The sequence below is a fragment of the Peromyscus maniculatus genome, chromosome 4, assembly GCF_049852395.1.
Source record: "Peromyscus maniculatus bairdii isolate BWxNUB_F1_BW_parent chromosome 4, HU_Pman_BW_mat_3.1, whole genome shotgun sequence".
Classification (NCBI taxonomy): domain Eukaryota; kingdom Metazoa; phylum Chordata; class Mammalia; order Rodentia; family Cricetidae; genus Peromyscus; species Peromyscus maniculatus.
Window position 1 is genome coordinate 8206948 of NC_134855.1, and position 21376 is coordinate 8228323.

Consider the following 21376-nt stretch of genomic DNA (forward strand, 5'->3'; position numbering starts at 1 on the left):
GATCTGTGAGTTCAAGACCACCCAGGACTACATAGTGAAATCCTGCCTTCAAAATAAAACAAAATACCGGCCAGGCGGTGGTGGCGCATGCCTTTAATCCCAGCACTCGGGAGGCAGAACCAGGCGGATCTCTGTGAGTTCAAGGCCAGCCTGGTCTACAGAGTGAGATCCAGGACAGGCAAACAAAACTACACAGAGAAACCCTGTCTCGAAAAGCCAAACAAAACAAAACAAAACAAAAACTGCATTGGGAAACACAGAGATGGTTCAGTAATTAAGAGTGAACACTGCTCTTACAGAGAACCCAACTTTGGTTCCCAGTGTCCACTTCAGGTGGTTTACAACTGCCTGTAACTCCAACTCCTAGGTATTAGACACCTCTGGCCTCTCCAGTAACTGCACTCACATGCAGATACATGCATATAAATAAAATATACCTAGCAAACACCCCTCCCAAGCCCAAACTCAAACACACTCTGCAGTCAGACTGAATAAAAGCATGCATGGTGATGCATAACACCTATGCTCTCCAAATCTTTAACCTGAATCCTATCATGTGCAAATAATCAAATCCAAACAGTGATGGTCCCCAAACCACTGAGCTTTCTCATAAATGCTAAAGAAATGAACTGAGACTATGCAGAAGAACAGAATTCAGTGCATGAACTTTAATTGAGACCACTGGTCTCAAATTGACATGGACTCTATATTTGACTGTTGTTAATTGGAGTGTAATAGCCTTGGCTTTTAGGAGATGAGAACTCATGTATCTAGGGGTCAACTGTTTCACACTGTCTGCAATTAACTCCCAAATGTTTTCAAATTTTTACATAAAAGGAAGAAAGAGATAAGCAAACACACATAAAAAATATGTCTGGAAGCACTGAACCCTGGTGGGGACCACAGTATTTACAGCCAATGTGTACGTGTGACAGGAAGGGGAGGGGAGGGCAGGTGCACTTGTTACATCCTGTCTGTGATGGTTTGCACTTCATCACTTGCTTAGAGCAGCTGATAGAGAAAATGTATGTAGAGTCTTAGGAGCAGTAAACAGAAGAGTCCCCAACGGCTCCTGTCATGCCAAGGGCAGCTCAATGATTGTTCTTCCATTAGAGCAGGCTGTGTGTGAGGACTCGGTTTTGAATATCCATGAGCAGCCAATTAAACGCTAATAGAACTAAAACCACTGTGAATCTCTCAATTCAGAGCACAACAATTACAGCACATTAAAACATTAAAGCAAGTAAAAAAAAAAAAAAAACAAAACAAAACGAACAAAAAAAAAAGTGGTGGCACACGCCTTTAATCCCAGCACTGAGAGGCAGAGGCAGGCAGATCTCTGTGAGTTTGAGGCCAGCCTGGTCTACAGAGTGAGTTCCAGGATGGCCAGGGCTAGACAGAGAAACCCTGTCTTGAAAAACAAAACAGAAGCTGGAGAGATGACTCAGTGGTTAAGAGCACTGGCTGCTCTTCCAGAGGACCTGGGTTCAATTCCCAGAAACCACATGGTGGCTCACAGCCATCAATAACAGCATCTGATGCCCTCTTCTGGTGTGCAAGTATACATGCAGAGTACTCATACATAAAATATAAATAAAGAAAAGAAAAAAAAGACAAAAAAAACAAACAAATAAAAGCCCCACCTCACTACATTAGCAGGACTCTTAACACGTTGAACCCCATTCATCTGCAAGGAGAGCTGAAGACAGAAGCTGTTGGCTTCTGGGAATACCTGATGGCGAGGGAGAGACCGAAGACTTCAAAGGAACGCTTGAAGTCATGGAGCTGGACGATGCTGGCAGAGGCGTGGGATGGCTGAGTGGTCCAGAAGCAGCTGGTTTCGGGGAGGAAGAAAATGGCAGCACAGAGGGTGTGCTTGTGGAGCTGTGAACAGGAGCAGAGGCCACAGCTGTGAACCTGAGAGAGGAAATGCAGATCGATCACAACAGCCTGCTGGAGGACTCTCTCACACTGGTCATGAGCAACAAGACCAAGACGAGCTGACTACCCGTCTCCGCTGCCTCGGAACCAACTGCACACTTGCTGCTTCCTCCCTCAGATGAGGGCAGTTACCACCTGCTCCGTTAGGAACAGGGCACCAATGACAGTACACCAGGGCTCTACGTGTGAAATAAAAGCCAAATTCTCCACAGCATGAACTATTTATTTTCTAGCCTATGAAGCTGAGTGTTTGCTTTGTTCTTAAGGGGGTGGTGCAACCAACTACGAGAACTTCAACAAGATGAGGACCATCATCTCTGGGTGTGAAAAACATCAGGGAAGCAAGCAGGTTACCATCTTTGGGATACCATGGCCCAGTTAGAATGGCAAGTCAACAACTGCAGACATACTAATATTCCAACAGCAGACGACTGTTATGTTAAAGAATGATTGGGCCAATAAAATGGAATGCCCAGTAGTGGCTGGAGCAAAGTGGCCACATGCCGATTTCAAGGAGCAAGGACGGTGTGGCTGCAGCAGCACCTCCCAGCAACAAGGCCCGGAGAACATTAAAACCATTGATGGTTTTTGGGCTGGAGAGATGGCTCAGATGTTAAGAGCACTGGCTGCTCTTCCAGAGGTCCTGAGTTCAATTCCCAGCAACCACACCATCTGTAATGAGATCTGGTGCCCTCTTCTGGTCTGCAATCATACATGCTGTATACATAATAAATATATAAACCTGAAAGAAAGAAAGAAAGAAAGGAAGGAAGGAAGGAAGGAAGGAAGGAAGGAAGGAAGGAAGGAAGGAAGGAAGGAAGGAAGGAAGGAAGGAAGGAAGGAAGAAAGAAAGAAAGAGACAGAAAGACAGACAGAAAGAAAGAAAAAATTGATGGTTTTGACACACATTGTGACTGGAAAAGGGGGTATGATACAAGGGAGTACTCCCTCCAGATGCTGCTCAGTGTAGCGGGGAGAACAGAAAAAGGCAGATAAAGAGGTAAATAAGCCGGGCGTTGGTGGCGCACGCCTTTAATCCCAGCACTCGGGAGGCAGAGCCAGGCGGATCTCTGTGAGTTCGAGGCCAGCCTGGGCTACCAAGTGAGCTCCAGGAAAGGCGCAAAGCTACACAGAGAAACCCTGTCTCGAAAAACCAAAAAAAAAAAAAAAGAGGTAAATAAATAAGGTATGAGCAAGCTGGCTGGAACCAGATCTGTAGGAAACCAGACACCATGTGAAAAGGTCTGAATTGTAAAGGAAATGCAACAAGAAACCTTTGGGGACTGTCAAGCAGGAGAGTCACCTCGTGTATCCCTAACCGCACAAGTCACCTTGATGACTGCAAAGAGAACAGTTAAGAGCCAGGGTGGCTATGAGGAGGGAAAACTACAGAAGACCCACTTTGTTTCCAGGATGTATGCTCCGGGCCCTTGCCTTTCTTAAATAAGGAATACTTATCCTACTTAAGTGCCCATTTCTAACAGTCAGAAAAGCACAACACCTTTAAGAGACACTTAGGACTGGACCTGCAGATGAGCTGCAAGCCTTTACACTGGTTAGATTTCCAGGGCACTACTTCAGAAAGGTCTGTTCAGGACTCCATTCACAGTGACCTAGTTCAGGGACTTACTACCTTGCAATATTTCCACCCATTCTACCACAGAATCCAACTTTCAAGGCGACTTACTTTTCACTCAGGTTCACTTTCACGGAAGAGGCTGAGGGTGGGAACGAAGGCTTCATCCCTGTGTTTGGGGCAGTGGGCATTGGTGTGCTTTCCAAGGTGGGCTTAAAACCTGATGAGGATCCAAAAGCGAAGGGAGCGGCAGCTGGGGCCATGGGGGATGCCGCAGCGGGGAGGGCCAGGGAGCCTTTGGAAGGAGGAGCAAAAGAGAAGGTGGAGGAGGGGCCAGAGGCCAGAGCGGCTCGGGAACTGTCAGAGGCAGTGGGATAGGGAGGGGGCTCCCCGGTGACGGGAGCGGAGGAGGACTTCAAGGATGAAGGGCCAAAGGAGAACACAGAAGGGGCTCCGCCAGCAGAGGGCAAAGGGAAGGTGGTGGGAGGTGCAGCAGAGGTCACAGGTGCAAGAGGCGAAGAGGCTGGTGCTGAGACATCAAGGTTCTGCAGCGGTGGCGGCGCCTGAGGGGAGGTTGGCGTGGTGGGAAAGCTTCCTGCAATGAGAAAACCCAGGAGAAACAAAGGAACAGAGTTAAACTGTAGCCCTGCTCATCACGTGACAGAGGCAGGGGAGTGAGGGCTGAGGGTGGAGGGAGTGGAGACCACGCCTGCTAAGGAAACAGAAAGCAGCCGCAGGTGGGCTCGCCTTCGATCCCAGCACTCCGGAGGCAGAGCCAAGTGGATCTCCGTGAGTTCAAGGTCAGCTTCCACAGGACAAGATATGTGAAACAGGCAAACCCTTTCTCAAAAACCAAACAAACAGAAAAAGAAGATCTATGAAATTTTGAAGAAGGCCAAACTAGGGAAAAGCCCTAAGCCTAATAGGCCTCCATGGATAGAAAACACAGTGAGTTTGCCACTGCAAACTGAATAGTGAGGAGTCAACCTCACTCTGCGTTACTTCATTAACGAGGAAATGGCCCTCGTTCATGCAGGTCTCCGCCTCAAAACACTGCTCAACAGCAATTCCAAATGCACTAAAGACAGGGTCCTAGAAATAAAAGCCTCAGATACTGCTATCTGAAAGAGGCAAACAGTGAACTGGCACAGGTGATTAGAAACAGATACAAGCCGGGCAGTGGTGGCGCACGCCTTTAATCCCAGCACTTGGGAGGCAGAGCCAGGCGGGTCTCTGTGAGTTTGAGGCCAGCCTGGTCTACAGAGCGAGATCCAGGACAGGCACCAAAAACTACACAGAGAAACCCTGTCTCAAAAAAAAAACCAAAAAAAGTACTTAGATATGATAAAATAACTGAGGTAAGTGAACTAAGTTTTAACTCCTAAAAAAGCTGTCGATCATAGTTAAGTTTTAAAGTTAATAAATTTAAGCAGATAGACTAATTCACATAAAGAAATAAATATTTAATCTCTTTAATCAAAGACATGTAAATTTAGCCAGGCGTGGTGGCATTTGTCTATTTAAGTACTCCCAGTGGAGGCGGGCAGATTTCTGAGTTGAGGCCACCCTGGTCTGCACAAGAGTTCCAGGCCAGCCAGGGCTACACTGTGAGACCCTGCCTCAAAAACAAAAACAAAGACAAAAAGAAACAAAACCAAAAGACATGTAAATTTAAAGTTAAGTTTTGACTTCCCTCTAAAACCTCAAAATGAAAACACATTACCCTTTAGAGCAGGTAAAGCCAACCTGAGGCCTTTGCCCATTGGCAGGGATCAAACACACTAAGCAGGACTTTTAGAAAACATTTTGCAACATTTCTCAAAACCCATAAAAAATGGCCCCAGTGATCCCTTGTCTAATAATAAACTCCATAAACATAATTTAAAGAATGAGAATAAATATAATCTTTTATTTATTTATCTAGTTTACTAGAGGCAGGGTTTCTCTGTGTAGCCCTGGTGGTCCTGGAACTCACTGTGTAGACCAAACTCAGAGATCCACCTGCCTCTGCCTCTGCCTCCCCAGTACAGGGATTAAAGGTGTGCAGGTGTGCTCTCCCCACCCCCACCCCCGGAAGTAAATACAATCTCAACGATTTAAAAAACTCAATGTCGGGGCTGGAGAGATGGCTCAGTGGTTAAGAGCACTGGCTGCTCTTCCAGAGGACCAGGGTTCAGTTCCCAGCACCCACATGGTGGCTCATAACCATCTATAGTGGGATCTGATGCTCTCTTCTGACATAAGGTGTACATGCAGATAGAGCACTCATAAATAAATAAACAAATCCTTAAAATAAAACCAAAAAACTCAATGACACATTAGACAATTATTCTTTTGAATAAACCATGAAAATTAGCTAAGAACTAAAAAAGTTTACAGTTTAAATTAAAATCAGGTAGTAGGCTGAAGAGGGCAGTGCACATCCTTGATCCCAGCACTTAGGGGACAGAGGCAGCTGATCTCTGTGAGTTCCTGACCAGATAGGACCACACAGTAAGATCTTATTACAAACTAAAAAACATCACTAAAACATTGTAAATGGATGTTTCCTGTCCCAACATTTCCTGTCCCAACTACCCAGCTAGCTCAGTTGGTAGAGCGTGGGACTCTTAATCCCAAGCTCATGGGTTCAAACCCCAAGTTGGGTATCAGATGAAGTGTAAACCTAATTAACCTTATCAATAAAAACCAGGAGTCAGATATCAGGGTAAGAACCTGAAAGATCAGAGAAGGAGCGGAGCAGCGGCCAGTTGCTTCCTACCTTTACCATTCCTCGGTCCAAAAAGGTCTAGATCCTCTGTCCCAACTTATCATTCCCTGTCTCCTCTCTGTACAGACCTCCAGACCTCTATGGTTAACTAGTGGCTAGCTCTGCCCTCTGACTCCAAGCAAGCTTTATTTGTCAGAATATCACATGAGAAAATATATAAATAAATAAAAATAAAACCAGCATTCCAATGATGCCCACCTTTTGACCATAACTACGAAGGTGTTCCTGCAGAAACACACTGGGAAACAGCTCCTCCAAAAAGGCAGGGTTAGAATTTGTTCTACTTTCCAACTTTCTATGAGGCAAATTATCAACTCAACTGCATAATAAATACTTTAAAAATAAATACACTTCCAATTTATATTAGGCGGCCTTGGCTGTGAGGCTAAGATGGCGATTCGTCTTCAGCAGAGATACTAAGAGCATCAAGGGGACATTAGTGAAAATGCCAACTCTTGATGTAAACTGTCACTCCAGACGAGGACCTAACACTACTACTCTCAATAGGTTACTCGAATACCTCTTCTACACATTACCTATGGAGCCAGCAAGGACCACCTTCAAAGAAACATGCAGACATAAAGCACCTTCCATGCCATTAAGATTAGACCAGAACGGAAAACAGAGACTACATCCTAAAGAAACAGCACGGCTGGGCGGCGGTGGTGGCGCACACCTTTAATCCCAGCACTCGGGAGGCAGAGGCAGGCGGATCTCTGTGAGTTCAAGGCCAGCCTGGGCTACAGAGTGAGTTCCAGGACAGGCACCAAAACTACACAGAGAAACCCTGTCTCGAATAAAAAAAAAAGAGAGAGAGAAAGAAAGAAAAAAAAAAAAGAAAAGAAATTGCACACACTCCTCCCAGGGCAATTAGAAATGAGTATTTGAAGACCATCTCTTTGTTATTACTTCTGGCCATTCAACACATCCTTGGAGCTGCTGTGTGGAAACAGACAGAACCATCGATGTTGTCCAAACCTAGACTACACCTTAGCCATACTGGGCAGGTACCAGAACAGACTATCTCCTACTTTCATGACTCTGTTTTCACTCGTCAGGGCATAGCCATCACCTCTGCACTAGATGAGAAGGAAGGAGAAAGTCTCTAGAAAAGGCTAATGGCCGCTACCATGGTTGTGCTCAGGTACTCGATGATGGTTCTCAGTCCCTCATGCACAACAGTGCTCAGAATCAACTCCCCCACAGGTGTCAACCAGATGGGCTGCCTGCCCTGCTCACGAGACAGACTTGTGGAGCTAGGTATAGGTGCTCATGAAAACTGTGAGGGGAGAACATAATGCAAAGAGCACACCCCACGGGCAACCAAAATTCAATACAGCACTGCTAGTTTATGCCAGCACCCTGGTGGATCACTTGGGGTCACACAGCAGTTGGCAGGGCATTAAGTATCTGAGTGCTCTGTGATATATGGTCACTTGGGCTGATGGAACAGTCTGAAAACGTCACCAAGCATAATCAAACATATCCCACCCTAATGGTCAGCAGTCTTTAGGCAGAACTAGTGATATCATGGGCATTTTAGCCACACAAGAAGAAAAGTATCAGTTACATTCTCACAGAACTGATGAGAAAATAGCAAAATGTCAATATATGGGGAAAAAAGTACGTCTAACAAGTTTGACAATTTCTTCTCACAAATGTTATGATGCTGCTGAAAAAAAAAAAAGCTGCACTCTCCATGTGTGCACAAAGATTCCATCCCAAAATGCTGACTATGCTCGACAGTCTATGGAATCTGTTCTTGGATTTTCTAATTTTTCTGCAATACAGATATTATTGTCTGACAATGTTTCAAAGAGGAAAAAACAAATCAAAAGACAATGAAATATAAATCAGAGACACTAAAGTCCCCATATTTCTATTAGCCAGAAATAGCCCCTAGAGTTTAACAGCCCCTTTCTGGTGTAAGCATAACACAGCACACAGTGATTCTTCATGACACACCTTTTTACCTCTTTGCTCTAAATAAACATCTTTCACTGTCCATGAACAACTGCCCATTTGACCAACCCTCATGATTAAATACAAGAGAGCTGGGATCAATACTGCTGCCTTTCTCTGTCAAGTGTTGTAAAGGTTGAGAAAGAACCCAGGGATGAACGGAGGCAAAGATGTGCACACATGTTCCCAAGCCTTCCTCTGGTAGACTGATGGTGTACAGATGACCACATCTTAAGTCACCTTCGTCTTGGAGATGTCCTTGGGCTACCAGAGCAGACAGAGGCACACACCTGATGACTTGGGCTGCCGCTCTCCTTCTACCGAGACCAGCTCCAAGGTCTTGACTAGGGACCTGACCCCAGGATTTTGATTGATCATGTAAAATGGACAAAGCACACCATCTGTTGAAAGTAACAGGAGAACCGGAGCAGCAGGAAGTGTCTTTTCATCATCTGTCAAAAAAGAAAACAAAGGTGTTAAAGGGCCACCTGGGCCTACAAGGGCAGACTGCCCTGAAGAGGTCCTGAGGGGCTCCTTTCCATAGTAGCTGATTCAGATGTGAACAGCCTTGCATGCAGCAGCTACAGCAAGAGCTCCTGCCACTATCCCATCACATCCTGCTGGACCCTGTCCGGCAGCCCTGTACTTCCCAAGGCTCTCTCTATTCGAGAGGTAGGTTCAGCACTACCAGGACAAGAGGAGTCTCTGGTCGATGCCAGGTCTGGGACTGAACTGAAAAGATGGCTCTTTAACACACACACACACACACACACACACACACACACACACACACACACACACAACTGAAAAGATGGCTCTTTAACACACACACACACACACACACACACACACACACACAACTGAAAAGATGGCTCTTTCACACACACACACACAACTGAAAAGATGGTTCTTTAACACTAACACAAACACACACCACATACACATACACACCACACACACACACACACACACACACACACACACACACACACACACAGAGTGAGTTAAGCTACTTTAAACTCATTCACAGTTGAATTTTAAGTACACAAGAGTATCATATCAGGAGTGCAAGCTCATCTGTAGTGGTATTTGCTCCGCCCATGACTTTGGCTATACGGCCCAGAGGAGGTGGTGCTTCATGACATTATATGTGACCTCTTATAAGGGGTTGGAGAAAGAGCTCCTGCTCCTGCTCCTGCTCCTACTCCCGGTCAGAACAATAGACAACTTTCGCTGTCTACTCCGTTCTATAATCGTGAGTGTATTTCCTCAATTTATATCTTAATAAATTCTGTTACCATTTTAATAGACTCGTGTGGATTGATTGTAATACTCATCGGACCAAATGTGCCTACCAAACCAGGGAAAGGACATGGAGCTCAAAGTGTTGCACCAAGACAGCTCTCTGTCTGGTGAAGTTTAAGCAGGCAAATCTTCTTCAGCTGCCTCCTCACACCTCAGTCACTGTAGTCACACTGCTGACCTCCCCAGGGAAAAGGACTATTCAGAGAACATGCGCAGGCCCCATGTGGCAAACACGAGCTTGGAGCTCCTCTCCCTCATTCCTCCCTGAGTGCTGGGTGCACTGCCAGCTGACTGACGGTGACACTCCCGTGAGGTCACTAGGGCACCAAATATTACACATTCACTCTAATGCAGACACATGAACCGGGTCTGGTTGTGGTTTCATTAGTGAGTAACCATCTTTGGGTAGCTTCGCATTGTCATGACGCACCCTCCACCACTCTGCAGCTAGAAATGTGCTAATGGCTTCTAAGGATCAACCATTATTGAGCAGCAAACACTAAACAACACTCACTGATGGCGACTTCCACTTCATTGGTATAATCTATGGCAACGCCCATGGGCAGGGAATCATCACTCTTGTCTGTCACAGGCAGTTCAGCTCGACTCGAGTCCTCCAGTAGCCAAGACTCCCAAGTAGTCTGAAAAGAAAGAAAAACAATGCACAAGCAGAAAAATGTGTGTTGTGTTGCTCAGCATTTTGCACTGCTTCTTCTCGGCCCCGGTGAATCAACAGAGAATACGTGGCGTGGCTCAGCTTCCTGTGCTGATGGGGAGACTCTGACCCTTGGAACCCCACCTTAAAGCCAGGAGTAGCCCAGCATGGGAGTGGTTCTGGTGTGTCCGTCCCGTCTTCTAAGTTTCAGTTGCCTGCCACAATCTGGCAGTTCCTAAAGATGCAGGGGCCTGTGTCACTAGTTGCTGAGACAGAAGGCAACCTTAAAGCCTTGTTTCCTGTCTCACACTGGCCAGTCCTGCTGCTTATACTCCTTGAGAGGCTTCTACATCTTTCCAGTAACATCCCTCTTGCTCCTATTTTCATGGCTGGGCTCCATTCCATTCAACAAACGACTCCTGAGTCTTATGATTCATTAACATTCTGTCTAGCTTTCTGTCTTGGCCAACTGGGCAGCATGAGTCAGAGGGAACAGGAGACAAGCGATGAAGCTAGAAAAACAGAAGCTGTTCAGGCCAAGAAGAGCACACACTCATACTGCATGGCTGTGCTGAGGAGTACTCAAGGCATAGTTACAAGGCTGCAAACCAAGCTGACTCTAACTCTTAAGTAAGCCTATAGGCAGAGCTGGCAGTGGTGGTGCACGCCTTTAACCCCAGCACTCGGGAGGCAGAGCCAGGTGGATCTCTGTGAGTTCGAGGCCAGCCTGGTCTACAGAGTGAGATCCAGGACAGGCTCCAAAACTACACAGAGAATCCCTGTCTCGAAAAAAAACAAAAAAACACAAAACACAAACAACAACAACAATAAAAACCACAAGCCTATAAGCAAAACAAAAGGGATCTGACAACCATTACAGGCCAGCATGCAGAAAATGGCAGTATGGGAGTTTGGGGACTGCAAACAGAAAGATGAAAAGACACTATAAAAATGGGGCGAGTGTAACAAGAGGAGATACCAAGGTTGGGGTGTAGACCAGTCAGCAGAGTGCTTGCTGCATGTGCACAAAGCTCTGGGTTCAATCCCCAACACTGTAAAACCATGTATATGAGAGGGGAGGGGAAAGGCAGAGAAGGCTATTGCTGTCCGTGACATGTTATCATTTAGTCTTTGCTTTAGAAGGTCACTGAAAAGGACACGCATTACAGTCTTAACCAGTCACCTCCACTTGACCTCTCTCAAAAAAAATAGCATCATTCAACATAAAAGTGACAAAAAAGGAGAAATTTACCTGATCACTTTGTCGAGCTAGGATGCTAACTTCTGTTGACGCTGCGGATGCTGCCAGCACTAAATCCCTTAAGAACAAACCCGAAAGGCCATTACATTCAAGTCCACCAACAGCTCAACCCCAACTGAGTCTACAACACAGGGCAAGGTCTCCTCAAGACTGAAGAGAGGATGGAAGGTGTGTGATGCAGTAGTGCTGAGCTTTTTAGTTCCAAAAAGCCCTGCAACACCTGCCCACTACTATCCATGAAAGACAAGGACACACAGAACCAAGGCAGGGCTCACAAGAACCCTGCCCCAGGGCAGGGAAATCCAGCTCGAGAGGAGAAGCTCCAATGGGCTCTCAAAGGTAAACTGTTCTTGGAGAAACCCTGAATGAGTTCCTTAAGTATCAGTATTTTTAATCCAGGCATGACAGCTGATGCCTGTAATCCCAGCACTCAGAAGGCTGAGGCAGGAGGATCTATGAATTTCATCTTAGTCTGAGCTACAAATGACTCTTTTTCAAAACAAACAAACAAACAAACAAACAAACAAACAAACCAATCAGTATTTTCACTGTAGTCACTCACTGTATTTGAGAAAACTGAACTTTGTGGTGGCACATGCCTTTAATCCTAGCCCCACGCCGAGGCAGAGGCAGGCAGACCTCTCTGAGTTCGAGGCTGGCCTTGTCTTTACAGCCAGGACTAACAGTGAGACCTTGCTTCAAAAAACAAACAGGTGGGGGAGGGGTGGGCACACATTTACTGGCCTCTGCAGATTAGTACACACTGCTATAACCACATCAGGACTGGGAAGCAGCCACTGCAGCCACAAGGACATGATCCCCATCCACTAACAACACAGCGAGACCTCTCTTCTGAACAAGTCCCTATGGAACTCAGTGACTGAGTGGGGCCTGACAGTGGCAGCAGGAACGCTCTGCTCACCACTCCTCGACGTAACTGAGGTAGTAATGATGCTGTCGCTCTGTGCAGCTGCTGTAGCAGGGCTCCATGAAGTTCACAAATATCTCTGGGTGCCTGTCTTCTTTTTTCTATAAACAAGAGGAGGGGAGAGAAATCTTACTGCAGTTTTTCTGGACTCCTACCCAGCTCACAATCTCAAGACAAAATCACTTAAGCTTCATCAGACACCTGATGCAAAACCTGTGCACAAACACAGGGATGAGCTCTGAAGGGCACTCATAGGAACAGAAACCCATCGCCAGGCAAACTGAGCAGGAACTGCATTCTGCCACAGCCTGCTACAGGATACACATGAGCGACCCACTCAGCCTGGTCTACAAAGCCAGTTCCAGGACAGGCACCAAAACTACACAGAAAAACCCTGTCTTGGGGGGAGGTGGGGGGGGGAGTTGCCTGCCTTGGTTATGGTGCCTCTTCACAGCAATAAACAGTAACTAAGACAATGCTCTTAAATAGACACCACAATTTTGGCCCCAGGCCCATGGTATAACATTGAAACCTTACACCTGACTCTACCATCACAGCCAATAAGGAAAGGAATTTAATTCTAAGTTAGCTCACTAGAAAATTTTTGTGACTCTCAGAAAACAAAGATGTTCTTTTCACATGCTTACCGGGAGTAAAGCTACCACCACATCTGGACAGGTTTCCAAGGTCCCATCTGCACCAGCATAGACTATCATGAAGACATAGGTACCAATCCACAGCACATCCAGAACTGAAAGACACACACCCCTAATTCCTAGGTCACCAATCTCAGCAAGAAGATACAGCAAAAAACATCACATGTTTGGAATAGTCACCATGGGCTACAAGAGTTAGCTCAGACCAAAAAAACCCAAAAGTACTATGGCTTTATCAAAGGTTCATACTCCACTAAATAAGGATAATTCACAGTTGCAAAGGCATCAATTAGCCCAGTTTCTTATAAGTAGTGGTTTTCTACAGGATTATTATTAAGGAAAATGAATTCTTAAAAAAAATGCAAGATATATTTCAAGCTATTACACTGAATAACTCATGATATTAAATGGGAACTGGCTCCTACACTATCCTGAGCAGGGATGGAGGATCTCACATGGCTAGAACAGCTGCAGTAGAGGCCAGAAAGTAAGTAGAGTAGTTGTTACCTCTCACAGGATGATCTGACTCATAAAATGGAGGACACGGAATGACCTTTTTTTCCTGCAAAGTCTGAAAGAGATTTGAAAAATGTAAAATGAAACAATGGTTAAATCAATGAAACTCAAATCCAATCAGATGCTCTAGAAACTGGTGTTCTATCTCCCCTCCATACCCTCTAAACAAAGAGAGCCATCTACTCCTAGCATACCCTACCAGGGAACTGCTCCCATCAACACCTTCAGGTGCAGCTGATGAGCATGTTCAATGCAGCAGCATCCACAGAAGACCATCAGTAAGATCACTAGAGTCTGTCTACACAGTAGACTACTATGGAGGCACTGAGAGAGAGTAGCTCCCTGCATAGAACTGGAGAGAAGACCTCAGTAAACTAAGTTATTAAAAATAAAAAAGCAGGTCTGAGCATGGTGGCACATACCTTTAATCCCAGCCCCATCCCCCAAAGACAGAGGCAGGCAGATTTCTGTGAGTTTGAGGCCAGCCAGGCCTACATAGCAGAGTTCCAGGACAGTCAGGATTACACAGAAATCCTGTCTCAAAACCAAGCAAACACATAAACAAGCAAGCAAACAGCCAAGCAGTAAGTTAATAAACTGCATTATCATTTTAGAAGCTAATGCTTCCCAAGACTCTGCATCCAATCTCACATAATGTTTGCCAACAAGCAAAGGTGACTGCTTGTATTCCCAGCTACTAAGAGGCTCAGCAGGTAAGAGCATTTGCTGCTCTTGCAGAGGACCTGAGTTTGATTCCTAGCACCCACATGATAGCTCCCAAACATTCCTAACTACAGTTCCAGGTCTGATGGCTCTCTTCTGCCCTCCAAAAGCACAATGCCTGCATGTGGTACATATTGACACATGCAGGCAAACACTCAGAATCATAAAATAATTTTTTTTTTTTTTTGGCTAGGCATGATGATGGCACACTCTTTTGATCCCAACATTCCTGAGGCAGAGGCAGGTGGATCTCTGAGTTCAAGCACAGCCTTGTGTACATTGTGAGACCCTGTCTTTAAAAACAAAATGGGGAGGGGGGCTGGAGAGATGGCTCAGAGGTTAAGAGCACTGCTTGTTCTTCCAAAGGTCCTGAGTTCAATTCCCAGCAACCACATGGTGGCTCACAATCATCTGTAATGAGATCTGGTGCCCTCTTCTGGCCTGCAGGGATATGTGCAGACAGAACACTGTATAAATAAGTTAATAAATAAATCTTTAAAAAAAAAAAACAAACAGGGGCTGGAGAGATGGCTCAATGGTTGAGAGTACTGACTGCTCTTCTAGAGAACCTGGGTTCAATTCCCAGCACCCATATGACAACCCACTTCTGTCTGTAACTTTGGCTCCAGGGGTTCTGACACCTTCACAAAGACACACATGCAGGCAAAACACAAATGCATGCAAAATAAATAATTCAAAAAAGTAAAACAAACAAAAAGAATCCCTGAGAAGAATGCAACAAGAACATGTTTTGTTTGCTGCCCACATAAGATGGTTGATATATAAAAACTGCCCTTTAACTGGGGTCAATCTGTCATGGTAATAGCTTCTTCATCAACTCCTTTTCTTTTTGAGCTGTTTGTACAGAAATGCCCTTCTATGCAGCCTGCTAACCAGACTTCCTTCACAGACATGAAAGGTTCCAACAAAGCCAAATAACAAAGAATGGCTGTGAGTAGAAATGCCTCCTTCTGTTTTATTCCAACATTTCCTGATGTATTTTAAGAAGCCAAGGCACATGCCAGTGACCCAGCATTAGCAGGCAGAAGCTGGAGAGGGAAAAGTTTGAAGACCAACTGAACTACATACTGAGACCACGTCTCAAAAGGATTTGGAAAAATTTTCTACTAAAATATCATTGTTTCTGAATGGCAGGATTAAAAATTATTTCTCTTTAAGCTGAGCAAACAGACTGATTAGGGGAAAAGTGAATAGTGTAGGACCACATTTTACTTTATGGAAAACAGCAACAGTGCACGTCCATCCCAGCAATCTGTATGAGCAGCCATAGAAAGGAGGAGGCCTGACTACACACAACACTGGAGTCTCTGGAAGGACCAGGGACAGAGCAAAGAGAGCAAATCTTTTCTTCAGTCATGGAGAGATTTATCACAATGAATATAAATTCCTTTCTGTTTATTTTGTAGTGCTAAGGATTGAACCCAAGGCCTCACACATACTAGGCAAGCACCCTAACCTAAGATATCCCCAATCACAAATGGTTTATTAATAGGGGGGAAAAAAAGTCACAAAGATGTTCCCGAAGCACCTCCACAGTGGTGACTTAGAGGAAGCAGGAACTCACGGGAAGATACTGGACCACAGTTCCGTTCTGCTTTCCTGCCGCCAGCTGCTTTCCTTTGGGGCTCCAGCACACTGCGAAGACAATGCTGCCAATGAAAACCAGTGAAGAGAAGCAACCCAGGATCGAGAGCGCTACATAGCCCATCCCCAAGGACGGCCATCTCACAATACAGGCAACTGCGGCTGACCACCAGACCATCAACTGAAAGCTAAGAATGCTTTCCAGTAGAATTGTGCAAGACAAGGAGAATGAAGGTGTTTAAAGAACCAAGAAAGCATCCTGTTGTTTCTACTTGTTACTTCTAGTGCTTTCCATAGGTACAAATGACTTTCAGATGGCCACTATTTAGACTCACAAACAATATTCTCAGAAATCTAGTTTTCAATGTGCTGTGCTTAAGTATTTCTTTCTCTCAATAGCCTAAGCACACTCAAATTAACTCATGTATGCTGTTTGGCTTCAAGACCATTAACTATAGAAATAAAGAATATTCTCAATTTCTACCCTCTCCCCATCCCCAGCAATCCAAACAAGCCAAGAAAGCCATCCACTTTTACTTCCAGGAATTACTTTTTAAGTAGCTTGCTGTTGCTGTACTTTATGGGCAGGAAGCCTTTATTACCCACCACATGTAACCGCTGCCGAGGGAGGAAGAGTGGCACACACTTTCACCACCTCTGTAACTTGCAGGACAGCAATACTGCCATCAGCCAGACAAACTGCCACCATGGAAGGGACAGTGGGGTTCCACTTCATATCAGTCACCATCCCATCTGCATCCTTTGAAAGCTTGTGATAGGTAAATGGACGTTTCAGTGGTTTAGCCTGTTAAAATAAGGGCACAAATGCAAAATAAATAAATTAACAAACACAAAGGCACTTAGGATTCAGAGGAAATGACTGAATATGCATTCTTTCTTAAATCAAACTCTACATTTCTTCAGAACCAAGGGGGAAAAGAAGTAGCTCTGCATCGCAATCTACTTGTTACAAACAATTCAACAGAACTTAGAAATGACCATCAATCACTCCACTCCACTCAGAGGGATTGCTGGTAGGGATATGCAAAAGCAGAAGTCTTGGATTTGCTTAATGACCTTGGCTAGGCTTTTTGATTCCTTCTTTGGCTTTGGTGGGGTGAGTTTTATTTGTTCTGTTTTTTGAGACAGGTTCTATAGCCTGGCCTAGTCTCCTACTCACTACCTGTCAACTTTAGTCCAGGGACTACAGGTGTGTGCTAGCGTGCTTGGCTGGTGCCAAATTCTTTGAAATCTGTCTATCTGTAAAATGAAGACACTGTACCTACTACAGGAAGCATGCAAAAAGACAAGCCATACGAAAACACCGAATCCCAAACACATAGCCAGTGTTCTACACTACTGCTGAATAACCTACCTGGGTGGGAAGAACCCTGCATAAGGAGAGCCTACATCAAACAACACAGATACCAGACCTTCACCATTAGCTCCTTGGTCTGTCACAGAGCATATCTCTAGGCCTCCTCAAGTGGTAGTCTTGTGTGTAAATGAGGAATGTTAACTTAGTACAGGACATATCATAAAATAATTTGCTAAAATAGTTTCTGTCTCAAAGACTTATGAGTCTACATCTAAGGAATATTTTTATCATCTATATTTTAATCCAGAAAGACTTCCCATGTCAACCTGACATGCATCTGTCAGGTCCAAAGGAAACTACTCCAATTCCTCAGACTCCAAAAAGCAGAGCAGATATCCAGAAATAGGCTCAACCAAGACGATAGGAGGATTTCTGGTGGTTAGATAAAGTCAGCATTCCTTATGAAATTATGAAACCGGTTCTCATCTGCCAAAAGGAATTGTTTCCCTCCCCTCTGAAGAGACACAGGCTATCTGTGGTGCCTATTAGCATTTCAGAGCTCACACTGGCCTCCAGGTTCCTTCCGTAACCTAAGTACCTGCTATACACTTCAGAGTCCATGCTGGCGTCTACCTCTTTCCCTGTCCTGAACTTCCAGATCACAGCCTTCCCTCCGCTAGTAACCCGCTCAGTTCTCAGCATGCTGCCCCCGTCTCTGCTCACTTTGTTTTCGCTGTCCTCCATCCCCTGCTGTTCTCCCCTCCTGAAGACAGCCCTGGCCACGCCCTGTCTGCAGGCCACGCCCTGTCTGCAGGCCACGTTCAGTCTACTTCTTTCTCTCTCTGCTCAGGACTCTTCCAAATGCCTCTTGGCTGTTCACACTCTTATACCTACAATAAAAACCTTCCCCTTACCCAGACCATGGAACAGCCCTGTCATCAGTTTATAAGGCTTCCAAGTTAGCTGACTATGAGGAAATCTCTTTGTTCCCATGTTGAAAATACAGTTTACAGTAGCTTACCTCATTTGAAAATGTACGAACGTCAAAAAAAGCTACAATGGAGCCGTATTCACTGGACACCATGCACGCAGAGAGTGTGAGGTTGTCACAGCTCAGTGCCAGGTGATGTACTGGGAATTTCAGAGGGACATTCAAGCCTTGGACTGTCTCAACTATGAAAACAGAAAAGACAAAGCAGAAAACAGCATGTTCTAGGCACACAGCCATAATCCTTTATCCAAGTCAATTGAAACATTTTGTCATCTATATAAACATATACCCTTGGATCCTTAGTTATAAGAACTAATTTTAACTTTCCTGCTAACTGGTTTTCCCTCCCTCCCTCCTTCTCTCCCCCTTCTCTCTCCTCCCCTCCCCTCCTCTTCCCCTCCCCTTCCCTCCCTCCCTTCTCTCCCCCTTCTCTCTCTCTCTCTCCCCTCTCCTCCCCTCTGCCCCCCCTCTCTCTCTTCCAGACAGGGTTTCTCTGTGTAGCCCTGGCTGTCCTGGAACTCACTCTGTAGACCAGGCAGGCCTCAGAATCACAGAGATCTCCTGCCTTTGACTCTGGGGGTGGGGATGGGATTAAAGGCCACTAGTGCTCAACTTAACTTTCCTATAAGGAGGTAGTGATGCATTAAATATCCCAAGATTCTTCCTATTGCCCTTGCTGGAAATGCTTTTGATACAGTGCCCCAAGTACACATTCCCATCTGTTGGGTTGGCTCTAACATGCCTTCTCCTAGACAGCCAGAGTCCAAGTTCAACTGAGTTAAAGAAAAGCATGACACAATAGTAAGTTCTTCTTCCCCTGATCTTGGAGGAACAGCTCACAGAAGCAGAAGCAACAGAGGCTGAAGAGAAAACTCAGAAAGGCTTTTGGCACCCTACTCTGTGAGGCAAACTTATGCCCAAAAGCAATCTTAATTTTCACATTAAAACTGTGCCTCAGGAAGGCCATACATCAATCAGCACGTCACCACGGCCCCACCTCTGCTGTGCTGTGTACACCAAAGTGCTTACCAATTTTATTGGGATCATCTCCGGGTTTGTTTTGAATAAGAAGGCTTTTAGTAGGAAAAACACACAAGCCATTGGCGCCAGCAGCAAAGAGCAAACCATACTTATTGGATATGGCGAGCACACTCGAGCGCTCCTTGGGCAATTCTTCCGGAGAATCAAAGATCCTCACTTTCTTCAATGCTCTAAACTGAAAGTCCTGTTTCGGAGGATGAAACAAGATCAATTTTCAGAAAGGAAGAAATTAAATCATGTTCACTATTATAGTCCAGAAACACCATATACCATTCAGTATAACAAAAATACACTTATTGCCCTGAGGCCAACAATTTTCTGTTTTTAGACTCTCTATACTTTTGGTGGTGCATGGCATAATACTGAGTAACTTTTGTGGAATGAAATACAGAGGGCTGGAGAGAGGGTTCAGTGGTCAAGAACACTGGCTGCTCTTCTAGAAGATCTGGGTTCAATTCCCAGCACTCACATAGCAGTTCACATCTGTCTGCAACTCCAATTCCTGGGGATCTGACAGCTCACACTTTGTTAATCTGTCATCACTTTGTTAAACTGCATCTGTGTTCTCCTACCTAGCTAAACCTATCTTTAGGTCAGGGTTTCAATAAAAAGAATGTGACAGCTACAAGAGAAAATTTATTACCATACAGCCTTATGGTATGCCTCATAAAAGGTGTTGAGCACAACCACACATACTAATTTCCTTGTTTAATGTATATTTACTCAAAGGTAGACTGAAATATTCTTAATCCTAGCTGAATACAGTGGGCAAAGGTTCACACAACTCTCCCCATGGGACCACACTATGGGTTCATAAAGGAATAAATCTATCTTTTCTGTGATTATCATCCTAATAGTCACGACTATATTATTAGGTCTTGAGGGCCTTTGTGTGGAGGGCCAGTGTAATGAAGCAGCACAGAAAAGCTCTCCTTTCTGGTACTGACAGTCACTCAAACACTGCTGTTCACTCTGAGGTTCTAAGGCCTCTCTACCCAGCACATCTGAGGAACATGGCACATGCCCATTGGGGGCTCAGCACAGGCTCTGGTGCTCAAGAAAGAGGCACGATTTCTAAGCATGGTGTGGACCACTCTCCCATACATGCATTTTAGTGACTTACTGTTCACACAAATTCTAACACCTTCCTGCAATTCTCTCATTACCAGCTGTCTACGGTTCTCTGTGTTTTCTTTCAGCAAGATTATTCAAGTCAACTATTAACACGGTATCCAGAAGTATGTGTTGGGGAGGCATCCCCCTTATCATTACAGCCACTTGCCTTCCCTTTAGTTTCCCAACTTCAAGCTGATTTCTTGTGCCAAAGTGTCTTTCTAATCTAATTAACTAGGGGTTTTGGAAGTCAGAAAGTGTTTCTTGGTTTCACCTTGGGTAGTCTAGACCACCTCCAAGTATCGGTGTAAGAAGTGAGGGTCTACGCCAACTGTGGTGATGCGCACCAATAATCCCAGCATTTAGGAGGTGGAAGCAGGGGAATTAAAGAGTCCAAGACCAACCTCCAGTAAACAGAGTTAGAAGCCAGCTTGTACTACAAGATACCCTGCCTAAAAATAAGACTTAATGCTTTGGTCACGTGACTTTGGAGAATTTACTTTGAGACCTTCAATTTCCTCTCTTCATGAGCTAGTGGCAGGGGCTAGAGTGACGATGGCCACGGTACCTCGCACACAATAGACAAAAGTCGTGGTTACTCCTATGGCGATCAACACATGAGAGTAGCTGGGGGGACTTAAGAGGCGTGGCCAAGCCCCGCCAAGGACAGGTGGCCCGCACTTGGAGAGAACTTACGCCCGCGACACGCACGGGACTGCGGACGCTCTGTGAGGCGAGCGCTCTGAACCCGGCAAGCTGCTGGAGCAGCTGCCGGAGCGGGGGGCGCTCCAGGGCAACTCCAGGACTACCGCAGGCAGGGAGGCCCCGGCCAATCTCTAACCTTCATCTCCCGCTCGGGGACTATGGCATCCATATCGTCTCCCATCGTGCCGCCTTCAGGGTATCCAGGTAGCTGCCGCTGCGGCCCCCGGCCTTCCCAACAGAGCCCAGGCCGCTCGGGCCCCAACTTCCTTCCCTTAGCGGCAGCGGCGCGCGGGAGACGCGCGCTTCCGGC

The 21376-nt window shown here is 45.5% G+C and overlaps 1 protein-coding gene across 8 annotated transcripts in view; it reads right to left on the reverse strand.

Moving 5' to 3' along the window:
- Positions 1-21373, reverse strand: part of Nup214 (nucleoporin 214) — an 84983-nt gene extending 63610 nt beyond the window's left edge. For 3 of the 8 annotated variants that reach the window (XM_076568950.1, XM_076568951.1, XM_042274924.2), the window contains exons 1-13: positions 21203-21370; positions 19237-19432; positions 18238-18389; positions 16505-16703; positions 15879-15949; positions 13562-13625; positions 13046-13149; positions 12393-12499; positions 11462-11528; positions 10069-10195; positions 8540-8701; positions 3629-4112; positions 1733-1884 (exon numbers count right to left, since the gene is read on the reverse strand). In XM_076568950.1, coding sequence (XP_076425065.1) covers positions 1733-1884; positions 3629-4112; positions 8540-8701; positions 10069-10195; positions 11462-11528; positions 12393-12499; positions 13046-13149; positions 13562-13625; positions 15879-15949; positions 16505-16703; positions 18238-18389; positions 19237-19432; positions 21203-21247 — 1930 coding nt within the window. In that variant the 5' untranslated portion in view covers positions 21248-21370. Of the gene's footprint in view, positions 1-1732; positions 1918-3628; positions 4113-8539; positions 8702-10068; positions 10196-11461; positions 11529-12392; positions 12500-13045; positions 13167-13561; positions 13626-15878; positions 15950-16504; positions 16704-18237; positions 18390-19236; positions 19433-21202 lie in introns of all 8 variants that reach the window. The other 5 variants (XM_076568949.1, XM_042274921.2, XM_042274920.2 and 2 more) reach the window with 4 other exon arrangements.
- Positions 21374-21376: the final 3 nt, after the last annotated feature.